This window comes from Primulina huaijiensis, chromosome 15 (assembly GCF_012295235.1).
Source record: "Primulina huaijiensis isolate GDHJ02 chromosome 15, ASM1229523v2, whole genome shotgun sequence".
NCBI classification, from domain to species: Eukaryota; Viridiplantae; Streptophyta; class Magnoliopsida; order Lamiales; family Gesneriaceae; genus Primulina; species Primulina huaijiensis.
The window spans coordinates 18,759,668-18,772,589 of NC_133320.1; the positions used below are offsets into that span (position 1 = coordinate 18,759,668).

Genomic DNA, 12,922 nt, shown 5'->3' on the forward strand with positions numbered 1-12,922 from the left:
GGATTGTAGGAGTACAACTCCAACATAATAAATAATTAAAGTTCTTAATGTACTTTGATATAATTAATTAAACTACTTGTATTAGTCCAATTAATTAATCAAGCCCACTAATGTTAATTATGGAACCTAAATATATTTTTATGGAAATTAGGTCAAGCATACACAATTAAGTAAAGGAGGTGATTAACCCTAGCCTCAACTCACTCTCAAATTTTTCAAAAAAATGCTCTTCATTCCTCTCAAAGTTTCGGCCAAGCTAAAAGAAAAAAAAATTGAGCCGCCTCTCCTTTTAATCTCCAACGTGAAAATATCTTCTATACTTTCTAGTGCAAGTTAGAAGAAGAACAAGTAATCCGGTCGTGGACCTGATTCGAAGAATAAAAAAGGAGATTTGAAGAACGTATGTAGAGAATTACAACAAGAGCTACATCCGCTAATATCGGAGTAGTTGGTGCCGAGTGAAAAATTTCACTAAAAGTATATCACTAAACATTCTATGTATGTTTATTTAATTTAAACCATACGAGTGTCCAAAAAAAATTTTGAAAGACAAAATAAAATTTTAAAACTTCCACTACAATTTAGATACGAGAAAAACAATAACCCAACATAAGCTTTCTTCAACTTCAGTTTTTTCTGTAAAAGTAACATACAACTGGCCATTGTCTCATTTTGGGAAAATACGAATCGTAACTTCAGGATAAAGAGAGGGGATAATGAAGGGACCTCTATAATTTCACAAGCGATATAAAGACTCGATTTATCTAATAAATTGGAAGTATATGTCATTCTATCTTTTCTTTTGTACTTGAAACGATTTCTAGCCTGATTATATTCTTGTTTGAGCTGTTTCCATTAAAGTGTGAACTATATTTTTAATGCACAACTTGGAATGCATGTACAATTGCTGGTATTCCTTGGAAAGTTATGGTGTCTTGCAGATAAAAAGTCTTTGCTCACTTTCCTCGTCAACTTTAGTTTCTGAAGGATCGAGAGTCTAGGACTGAGTGCTTGGTTTTACAATAGTTATCGGAGTCAAGATCACAAGTTTGATTCCTTGATGGAGTCACCGCAGATACATGGAATGCCAAGCCTTTCTAGACAACACTTGCTTTCCATTATCTTATGTGGTAGCATTCTGAATGTAACATTTAGGTTATTGTACAGTTCGGTTACTCTAGGTCCTAAAGTTTTTATGTGAATATTCCATATGCCCATGTTTAAAACTTAACCAAGTTGATTTACAATGAAATGGGATTCATGCCTTGTCACTTTTCCCCTTCTTGGTCTTGCTTCTTTTCCGGGTAAAGCTTAAAAATATGCTATACCACACATCCCGAATAATCTGCTTGACTTGGTCTCCGGATAGCAGCATCTGGATCACTTGATACTTGTGTTATCATCTATGAAGTAGACAAGTTAGCATCGAGCCGAATAACTATCAAGGGAGCTCATTTGGGTGGTGTGTATGGATTAGTTTTCACTGATGACCACCATGTTGTTAGCTCTGGTGAGGATGCTTGTACACGGGTATGGAAGGTAACAACACAGTGAGGCAAAAACTTTTCTACCCCTTTCTTTTTTTATTTTTGGTTTGCTGTAAATTGATAGTGGGTGTGGAATACGAGTGGTTTCTTGCCTTATTTTGATATTTTGTCGAGACTGAATTTTGACACTTTCAAATGATTCGATCCAGGGGTTTGAATCTCTGTCAAATTTATGTGTGATTTATATGACAATTTTCTTGATTCTATCCTGCTCGGCTGTTCCATTATTAATTTTTAACGATGCTTTTGTTTGAAGTCATTATCAAGAGTCATATATATCTCTCATTCCACTATTAAATCACGTCGTTTAAACTTTTCAAATAAGCCATAGAGAGAGAAGCTGCACAAAAATGACGTATTTTTCAAATTTTGTTCATGCAAAAAAGATAGGTGCCGTGCCGTTTGGGTTTTGAGTTAATTCAAATGTCCCTTTGTAGAGTTTTATAGTATTTTTATTAGAAATTTGGATTTCTAATTTACTGAATTTCAAAAGTCAATTGATTAAACAGATGATAAAATTGTAATGATCACTTAAAAAAAAGGTGAAATAATGCAATGATGTGCTTGTTTTGGAATGAGATCATGAGCTCCAAGTATCACAGGTCGAGAGCAATGTTTACAAAATCGGGTCGAACCCAATAGTTCGATCGAGAACCAGTTGTAAATCCAGTTCCAACATCGCCTAAAAATCGTTTGATCAGTCAAATTGGTCAGCGCTGATCAAAACTGGTTGGACCAGAAAACATGTTGATCTTTAAAAAAAAAAATTCTTATTTTTAAATTCTTAAATTTAACATTTGGTTATATGATTATTCGAAATTTAAAATTCGTTAATAATAATATTTTAATAATAATAAAGTTTATTTTATCTATTTTTACATATAAATATATATAATTATATCTGGTATTATGAACATATGTATATAGTTATTTAATTTTTAAATTTTGGTAAATATAAATTTTCTTGTCTATTTATATACATCTTTTAAGTTTTAAAATTTAAATTATATTGTTAACTATATTATATTAATATTTATATAATAAAGAAATATTTCGATCTGAGGATCGTTTTTCAAAATATATCAATTTGATCACTGGTCCAATTATAAAAATATTGGTTGAAAGTTTGAATTTTCAGGAATTGAATCAAAATAAATCAAACCAAATCGTATGGTTGAGGTCGATTTTTAGTTTGAATTGATTATAATAACAATCAAACCGAGTTTTTTTTTAAAAAAATTAACCTAATCAACCTGATTACATTTATAAAAAAAATTATATAATAATTTTTGTTAATTTAGTGTGATTTTTTTAGATATACTGATATTTTATTTGATTTTTAGTTTATATTATATTATTTATTAAATATTGTAACAATAACAATACCTTTATATTGCGAATTTATGTATATTTTAGTCCAATAAAAATAAAATTAATTATGTAACAATAACAATACCTTTATCACAATTACAAAAATCTCAAATTTTGGAGTTAAATGCCATAAATAATAACCTAATTTCAATTATTTTTCAATTCCATGGCTACTTCTTGAACTTTGAAGGTTGTTTTTCCCTAAAAAAAAACCCTAAACCCTTAATTGGCATTCAGTTCCTGATTTCTCCATCCCTAATCTGTGGAGATGCATCCCTCAGACGAAGAATCATCCGATTCCGACGACGGATTCAGCGCGGATATGGAAGCTCTGAGGAGGGCTTGTCATATAACCGGCACAAACCCATTGGGCAACAATCTTCAACTGGCCTCCAACTCTGGGGGCGCCGCTAGCGTAAGTTCCTCGTCGGATTCTGAATCTGACGGCGAGCATGACCTAGAATTGGTGCACAGCATTCGGAAACGCTTCGCGATGACCACGGATATGACGCAAAAGCCTCTGTGTGTACTACCACCTGATTCATCGGATGCTGATGATTGTGATGAGGATTATGAAACCCTTCGTGCTATTCAGAGGCGTTTTGTGGCCTACAGTGACGGTTAGTTCAACATTTTATTCCTCTGATTTTTTTGCGAGGCGAGACAAACTGCATTTGGACTGTGTGAAATCGATATTCTGGATTTGAATTTGAAATTTTATTTATTATTAGAGGCACACATCTTTGCTTGAAATGTAAATTCTCTTTAATCATATCCAAATTCTGTTTGAAAGCTTATTGTAATTCGTATCAGACAAAAAATCATCAATTACGGGCGATCTTGCACATTTTTTACTATGTACCTTTTGGACTGTAATCCACAAATGATCTACTTTTAGTTGTTTGATTTGTTTAGAACCTGTAACTTACTTTTATTTGTATTATGAGGTATAGGTGGCTTGAAAGACAATATAGAGGATGCTTTGCATAGACCTCTGCAGGTGGGTATCATAGATTCAGAAAAGGAATCTTCCAATAGCTTGTTTGGTGATAGAACTAATGCTCCAGAAGGGTTTCTCAATTGTGTAGATTCAAGTGAACCTACTACCCAGAAGCCAGTAGCATGTGATGATGATAGTGGAATACAGTCTTTTGACTTAGTTGAAATGGGTGGGCCAGGATCTGATGCTGCTGCTGGATTTGAACATAAAAGATCTAACTTCCCAAAATCTGCTCTGACATTTATTGACGCTATCAAGAAGAATAGATCTTGCCAGAAACTTATACGATGTAAGATGATGCAGATAGAAGCAAGGATGGAAGAACTTAAAAAGCTAATAGAACGTGTCAAAATACTGAAAGACTTTCGTGTCGCTTGCAAAAAGAGGACCGGAAGAGCTCTGTCACGCAAAAAGGATGCTCGTGTGCAGTTGATATCAGTGCCAAAGTTAAGGGCGAACTCGAAGGTCTTTCTGCTTTCATCATGGCGTTACTCTTCATTGTAACATCACCTATGTTTAAACAGAAACTGTGTTTTATTTTTCTCTTTTAGGAGTTTGGTGGGGCAGGGAGGCGGGTCTATGTTTGATGTTATTTTACTTTCCTCTAGGGTTCTTTGGCTGGCAATGGAACACTATATCGACTCACTGGTGGTTAATGATTGCTGTCCATGTTTACTACTAATTTGCCGATGTTTTGATCTATATGTTACTGTAAACAGTTTTTTTAGTTAGTTTATCTTTATTTTTGGGATTTTGTTATTGTTTTGTCCAAATTTAATGTTCAACTGCAAATTAATTCTATAGTGCAATGAGAAGAAGATCCCTGCCTTGTATAAGGGACCTCCAGAGAATGTTCATGTTTCCAGCTATAGGGAGACAATGACTACATTTCCAGATTCAATGAGTGGGGAGAAGTGGTCAAAGGAAGAAAAGGAAAATCTTGGGAAGGGTGTGAAACAACAATTTCAGGGAATGTTGCTCCAGCGATCTGTTGAACTGTTCAGGTTTGTTTCTTGGAGTGTACATGATGATTATAATGGGAATATGTGGGCATTTTACGCTTATGTGATGCACATTCAACCTTATTTGAATTTCAAAAAGACTGTGATTGCATGGTCTGGGGTGCTAATACATTTAACAATGGTTAGTTCATCCTTTTTATTTTGTCGTTTCATGGTAAGAAATCAAATCTTATGGACGGACATAAGAAAAGTTTGGATCTAAAATGGTCTTATTTGAGCTGAAGAAAAGTATATATGATGCAGATGTTCTTAGATCTTCTTTTCATGAAACTTTCACTGTGATATTTAATATGGGCGCTGATCTTTTGAGACCAAGTTATGTATCTTAGCGGAAGAGAGTGTGTGCTCCATTTTTTCTGGAAACTCAGTTTATTTCTTGCTATTTTCAAACCAATTTTTTTTTGGAATCTTTTGTTCACGTGTGTTACACTTTCCTCTCATATAACCTTTGCATCTGAGTAATGGTAAAATACACATGCAAGGAATGTCTCTAAGAACCAAAAAATGAATGCTCAAAGAAAGCAAAGAATCTGAATTTCAAATCCATTCCTTAATTGCTTACGAGGGTGCTGTTAGTAGGAACCTATTGCCTAAGATAAAACTTATAGTTTGAAAGTTTTCATGGACTAGTTGGTGTATAATTTTGTTGCATTGATTATTTTGTTGGAGAAGATCCAGTGAGATGTGGGAGAATTTGCTGAGACAAAGAGACAAGTAAACTAACTAAAAAGTTGTTATTGAGTTTGAGATTGTGCCATAATTAGACTTGTTGCCCATGGCAAACTTATATGATTATAGAGTTACATTTGCTTTTCTCTGTTAACTTGATTATCGTTTGCAGCTGTGTAGATGAATCTTCTGGAGATGCTAATAACATCGACAGCATCATATCATCAATTAAAGATCTTGACTTCAACCCTGAGAGAGTTAGATTGTTCTTACCAAAGGTCAATTGGGAACAGCTGGCTGCCATGTATGTTCCTGTTCGTTCTGGGGCAGAATGTCAGGCAAGGTAAGATGTTGATTCTTATAGTTGCTTAAATAGTTAGATTTTATGAAACTTTTTGCTGCATATACTTGATTGAAGTTGTTGGTTCATTTTTTTACTTGAATGCTCTATGGTGCCTAAAGGAAAGACAAGATAAAAGGGCAAACTGGCTGAAATGAAATGTTAAATAACTATTATGTGAATCTGCTGGTATCCTCATATTCCAGTCATATTGGTTTATAATGTAATAATTTCTCTAATTACAAAAATAAACACTTAATACTTATGATACTTTTATCACGTCTGTCTTTGTTTGATGTGAGTGTAAAGATGGATTTTACTACTTAGTGTCAATATTCACTGTTATAGTTGCATTGTCATTTGGTCATTTATGTAAGAGGGAACCTAATGTGCTCTGTTTTCCATGTTTTACTCTTTTTTTGCAGGTTTCTCAACTATGAAGACCCCTTAATTAATCACAATCCATGGACCGCAATGGAGGACAAGAATCTTTTGCATATTGTCCAACAAAGAGGACTAAGTAACTGGATTGATATTGCTATTTTGTTGGGAACAAATAGGACACCTTTTCAGTGCTTAGCACGTTACCAAAGGAGTCTTAATGCTTCAATACTCAAAAGAGAGTGGATCAAGGAGGAGGATGATCAGCTTCGTGATGCTGTTGAAACTTTTGGTGAGAGTAATTGGCAACTCGTCGCTTCTGTGATGGAAGGACGAACTGGTACCCAGTGTTCTAATAGGTCTGTTATCATACTCAAAGATGATTTAATGGTTTTTAAGCTTCAGTTAAATTGTCCAGGTGTTATATTATATATTGGAAATAAAAGTGCAGTTTGTGATTAGGTGACAATATTAACCTCACATACCCCTAAAATATTGGAGTGACACTACACTTGCTTTTTAATGGAGTGACGTTACACTTGTTATTTAATAGAGTGGCACTACACTTGCTATTTTCTTTTTGGGCACTGAAACCTCAATCCTTTACTCATATTTTTTTTTAATTACAGCCTCCATACTGGAGTTTTATGTTGATTTTAAAATACATAATTAGAGAAAGAACTTATTTTCATATGGGTTTGTATGGTTTGTTGTTATGGTCCAATGTTATGGATCGCCAGGGGGCAGTATATTATGAATTTTAGTCTCGCTAGAGAGAAACTCTCAAATCTCTTGGTTTTAAAGCTCTTTGGAAGAGAACCCGAGATCTCTTGACACAAGTTTGTGAATAATTTTTTTGATATTATTTATTGATTCAATACCTTAGATCTCTTAACACAAGTTTGTGAATAATTTTTCTGATATTCTTTATTGATTCAAATAAAAAATAATTATTAAATCGAAGATATCAACCAACAGAATTCAATAAAATATAACATTAAGATCCTAATTCTATAGCAATATCTCAATCATAGAATCCAGGGATTGGAAATTTTTATGGTCATGAATCCATGTGATGGTGTCTTAGAATAGTGCTTTAAGATTGTAACTCTTGCGGATTACTCATCCGCCTCTACTGTAACTTAATCCAATATTATAATAAAGATTGTTTCCTATCAAAAAAAAAATTTCCATCTTGGTTACTATTTTAAGATCCTAATTCTATAGCAATATCTCAATCATAGATTTGAAATTTCCATCTTGGTGCAGTTGGTTATCACGTGTGAGACACATGACATTACTCCCCTCTTGAAGATCATGATTGTCTTCAACTATGAGGATAGATACTTCTTCATCATAATTTCAGCATCTTCCCTAAAATTCATTTTGATCTCTTCAAGCTGTTGGAGCATTTCAAGTATTAAGATTAGATGAGATTGGTTCTTAAATTCCTTCGTCTGTAACTCAAGCCGATCTTGTTCTTATTGAGGAACCGTTGTTCACCATCACCCTCGAAGTGGAAAGAGGCCAACCATTCTTTATCTTTCCCCGGTGCTCGTTGGTATTGAAATGACTTTTCACACCGACTAAGCCATCCCAACAAATCTGATTGGCTATTGTACTGCGGAAAATCTGGCTTCGAATCTTGAGGTACATAGAATAAGCCATCCTTGTTGTCTCATTGCCCTTTGGAATGTTGGTCGATGGTGCCTCGTTGATTGCTATTGTCTCTTCCCTGATCTCGTTCTTGTGGGCACATGGTTGACAAACATTTAGATATCTTCTCCAACTGATCATAAAGAGGTTGTTGTCGTTTCTTGGCAGCTGTTGTGTCCTCTTGATAACTAATCATAAAGGCTTCCAATTGTTGCTCGAATGTCTTGAAATTCCCATTACAACTGGCTTGATACCGATTTGTTATGGTCCAACATTATGGATCTTGCCAGGGGGCTGGACTGTGTGTTGTGAATTTGAGACTCGTTAGGAGAAAACGTCTCGATCTCTTGTGTTTGAGGCTTGGGAGGGAACCTCAGATCTCGTATACAAGATTGTGAATAATTCTTTTTTAATAATTTATTCATATTAATTTTGCCCTAAAAATAATAGAGCTTACAAGATTAAATCGGAAATCAAACCCCTAAAAATCCTATAGATTTGGATGATTCCAAATCATTTGGATCATCCTTATATTTTTATTCAAATGAAAAGATAGCTTAGAATCCTAAAATAAAGAAAACCAAATCCTAAAATAAACGAAACCAAACCAAACCATTAAATAAATAACATAATGATCCAGAATTTAATTAATATTTTGTTTGAATTATCCATGCGCTTCCCATAACGTATTCTCATGGCTTGTGACATATGTCTGGAAAAAGTCAGAATTAGCTTAGGGGCATATTTATGACTGGCTAGTGTTTGTTTCCATTGCTTAGAAGTAGGTGTCACAGAAGATGACCAGATACTTAATGAAGCCAAAAATTGATATCTGTATTGTTCCACTGTAGTTTCAAAGCTTTTAAGATGCAGTCACATGTTATTCTCTTAGTTACTGCAGTAAGAACGTGAGTGTTATCGGCGTTGTTACATTTCTTGGACCAAGGACCTATCATTTGTGAATCAAATTAAAGACCACATGCCAAAGTGTAAGATGTGTCACATAAACAGCATTCTGCGCTTTTATATGTTCAGACTGAAATACTGCAAAAATTTCCAAAAACAGAACTGTCTTCTTATTTCTTAAGGTTCTCCATATGTATTTGTATAATAGGTTATTTCCCCTTCAAAGTATAGTATTTCTTATTTGTTAGAAGAATTTGATGTTTAAGTTTTATAAGAGAGGTGAAAGGTGATGAAGGTCACTTGCCCCACGCATCCTTCACAACTATCTTCCTTGTACGGAAATAAGTAATGTGTGTGACATGGGGGAAGAGTTTGACATTTCCTTCTTCCTAGATATTCTATATCTTTATTGTGGCAAAGGGGTTATACCTATTCAGTCATTTAATCATCAACACACTTTTTAAAGTGCCTGACTTCCTATATGCTGGTCTANTTTTTTTTTTTTTTTTTTTTTTTTTTTTTTTGGTTAGCACAAGTGAAACTAAATCTTTAGTTTTAACACCACATAGTAAATCCTTAAGGACCTTAACCAGCCCCATCCTTGTTAAAATTAGAAAGCAAATTTCGTCGGTTACTGTAAATGCCTATAAAGTGAGGTTTGTTAGTATTAGTGGGATTATGCAATGTTTGATGCTTTTAATGCATATGCTGTGCAAGGTCAACTGTGAAGTTCGTTTTGTTTGATTCAGTGATGCAAGGTTGAGACAGAATTTTGCTGAAATGGTATATCTAAGTAAATATCTTGTCAAGAGTGCAGATGGCTGAAGACGCTTCACCCAGCCAGGAAAAGGGTTGGAAAATGGACAGCAGAGGAAGATAAGCGAATGAAAATTGCTGTGACGCTTTTTGGGCCGAAAACATGGAAGAAAGTAGCCCGGTGTGTTCCTGGCAGGACACAGGTGCAGTGCAGAGAAAGGTATATTTTCTTTTTTAATGGACCAATTAATTTGACAATTATATAAATGCAGAAGTGCAATTCAATTAAAAAAATTCATTTGTGAAATTCAATATAATTATGGGCATTATATCAGTTCAAGTTAACTATGGGAAATGTTCGATTTGCAGATGGGTCAATTGCTTAGATCCTTCCTTGAATATGGCTGGATGGTCTGTAGAAGAAGATTCAAAATTGGAAGCTGCCATTGCAGAATGCGGATATTGTTGGTCGAAGGTTGCTGCTTGTGTTCCTCCTCGTACTGACAATCAGTGTCGCAGGTTTGATTTACTTATGACTTGTTGAATGGATTCCTCATTTAAGCCGTGCCATTTATTTGCCGCCTAATCTCGTCTCTTGTGGTTTTCAATACTATTTACTGATACTTATCAGGAGGTGGAAGGTATTGTTTCCGAATGAAGTGCCTCTCCTTCAAACGGCTAGGAAGATACAAAAGGCTGCATTAATATCCAATTTTGTTGATCGGGAGTCGGAACGACCTGCCCTTTTACCTAATGACTTTCTACTGCCAGAAATGAGTTTACTTACGGGCTCCCAAAATTTTGTGGCTTCTCAGAGAAAAAAGAGATCTAGGTACAATTGTTGACGAGTTTTTGTAGCATTTTTTCATGCCACAAAGAAGTCCAGTAGTTCGTACATGTCGAAAATGACACTTTTTCTTTGAACTGTGTGCAGGGGGGGTGAGGTTTGTGAACACCTTGAAAAAGATGCTTCTGGGTGAGTCCAGTATTCTTAGTTTGCTCGTTTCATTTCTGTGGAACATGTGGTGATATGTTATTTTCTTCTGACAGAAATGCAGCTATCATTTTCAATACCACTGAGACTGGGTTGGATGAAGTTCTTAGGTTAACAAATGGCAGTGAACTTGAGAATATGCATCGGAGGCCTGTCTCAAGGAAGGGAAGAAGTAAGAGGTCATATTCTACCAAACAAAAGGCCATTCCTTTATCAGAGAGTTGTTCTTCACCTTGCACAGATGGTACGTCCAATGATGAAGCGCTCAGAGAATCTGCTTTGCATTATAACAATCCTAAGAGGTCATCTCGACTGAAAGGGAAGAGATCGGGGTATGCTTTATTGTTATTGATATGTACGCTATTACAGTTATATCACTACTGGCTTACCATAATTTTATCTGCATATTTAGAGGTGAATCCATAGATGGTTTCCCTAGATCTGCTGCAGTATGTAACGGAACGAGAATGATTGAACGAGGTTCTAATGAAGGTGAAGATTTTGTTCCAGTGGAAGAATGCCCGTTAATTCTCACAGATTCCAATCTCCAGAGGGTCACTGTGAGTACCGATGCCTCCCAAATTAGCAGGGTTTTGAAATTGCGGCCAAGGAGGTCTGTCATACCGCATGATGACGTGCTGGAGACTCCAAGTGAAGCGGAAATGCCTGTTGGGGATGCTACTCTTTTTAAGAGGCAAGAGAAAACCGAAGATGGGAAAGTAGGAACCAATGATGCTGATGATAATCTGTCACCTTTCCCCGACACGATGTCTCTGATGGAAATTATAAACCAAATCAGGACCGCCAAAGTAGGTAAAGCTAGAAAAAAGAAAAGGACAGAGAATGAAGAAACAGTATCGGGTGGTGAACATGTAGCTCTGGCTATTGGTGGTGAGAGTGTTCCTTCAACTCCTTGGCCTGCAGATGTGAATTTATCAGGCATATCATATCCATTGATGGAAGAAACCACCCCTAATTTACATTCTACGGTAGAGAATAATTATCTCAATGTATTGAGAGAATTTGACGAGTACGTCATGTCTTCTGAAATGTGCGACGAGCTGCAGAATGCAGAATTTTTGTCAAATCACTCTACACTGGTAAACTTTTCCAAGCCATGTATTGTGGGAAATGACAATGGTTGTCTGGCTAAGGACACAAAGGTCGGAATTCGAAATGAAGATCACGGTGTTTCCAGCAAGTTTTAAAAAAAACATTGTCTTTCCAGTGAATTATACGAAATGGAAAGAGGGGAGAGGGAAGAAAATTTGTGGAGGACAGCTCCGTTACACCGATGTTAATGATTTTAACTAGTGTACATAAATTTTTGAAGTTTGTAGCAGTCAGATGCTTGAATACTGGAGCCGGAGCTGGAGCTGGAGCCAGGCAGCACGATGAGGAAACCAAACAAGTATAAATGGTTTGCCAAGTGAATTAAAACCATAGAAAAATGAATGCTCCGAATATATTGCAAAATGGGAGTTCTTTTTTGTGGGAGAAAAAAACATAAAATTTTTATGAGAGTTTTCATTTGGACGATTTTGGCCGGATATATTGTACTACGTTTAATTTAAATGGTCTCGAGTTTTGGTTGTTTCATTTGTTAAAACACATCAATTTTTGATTTGTAAAATCAATCTCCTTGTGTTAATATTTATAAAAAAATTATATGTATTACTCAATATAGTCAAACTCAAACTGGAGCCTAGTGCCGTTTGTGTCGCCATCTTGGAGAAGGGAGATAGTTGTGTGCCAAAATGTCTATGTGGTAATTACATTTTCTTTTAGGCTGCGTTTGGTTTGGAGGATAAAATAATGAAATGATTAAGAGAGAAATGATAAAAAAAAATGATTGAAGTAGAAATATAATATATAATGATAAAATAATATTATGTTTGGTATGATGGATAATGATGGGATAATTAATAATTTTTTGATGAATTGACAAAATTGTCCTTCCATTTTTGCGTCGGCGGCGACGGTGGTCGGCTGGCGGTGGTGGTCGGCCGGAAGCGACGGTGGTCGGCGGCGGCGGTCGGCCTTTGGCGGGGGTTGCCGGTGGGCGGTCGGTGGAAGGAAGTGGTGGTGAGTTTGGATTTAGGAGAAGGGTAAAATTGGAAAAATATGATAGATTAAGAGTGGGATAAATAATCCTAGGGGGTGAGCAGGTATTATTTTAACCTACCTAATATAACCTAATCATTCATAGGAGGGATTGACTTGGTTAAATAAAAAACGTACCAAACAGGTGATTAGGTAGGTTAAAAAACAATAAACCTA

The 12,922-nt window shown here is 35.5% G+C and overlaps 1 protein-coding gene across 2 annotated transcripts; it reads left to right on the forward strand.

The window, feature by feature from the left end:
- The first annotated feature begins 3,075 nt into the window (after positions 1-3,075).
- On the forward strand, positions 3,076-12,291 carry LOC140959149 (uncharacterized). Of its 2 annotated transcripts, XM_073416943.1 has the most exons (12): positions 3,355-3,538; positions 3,872-3,918; positions 4,007-4,383; positions 4,723-4,922; positions 5,782-5,952; positions 6,375-6,689; positions 9,710-9,868; positions 10,018-10,167; positions 10,280-10,480; positions 10,583-10,624; positions 10,699-10,974; positions 11,055-12,291. In XM_073416943.1, the coding sequence occupies exons 3-12, from the start codon at positions 4,084-4,086 to the stop codon at positions 11,848-11,850; spliced, it is 2,610 nt and encodes an 869-aa protein (XP_073273044.1). In that variant the 5' UTR covers positions 3,355-3,538; positions 3,872-3,918; positions 4,007-4,083; the 3' UTR covers positions 11,851-12,291. The 2 variants fall into 2 exon arrangements, with proteins under 2 accessions (XP_073273043.1, XP_073273044.1); XM_073416942.1 differs by having other exon boundaries at positions 3,076-3,538; positions 3,872-4,383.
- Positions 12,292-12,922: the final 631 nt, after the last annotated feature.

Bases quoted from the DNA above. Each gene is read 5' to 3' on its own strand.
- LOC140959149 (XM_073416942.1), top strand. From the start codon at position 3,187: ATGCATCCCTCAGACGAAGAATCATCCGATTCCGACGACGGATTCAGC. The intron at 3,539-3,871 runs GTTAGTTCAACA...TATGAGGTATAG, and splicing joins TTTTGTGGCCTACAGTGACG to GTGGCTTGAAAGACAATATA. The intron at 6,690-9,709 runs GTCTGTTATCAT...TCAAGAGTGCAG, and splicing joins GGTACCCAGTGTTCTAATAG to ATGGCTGAAGACGCTTCACC.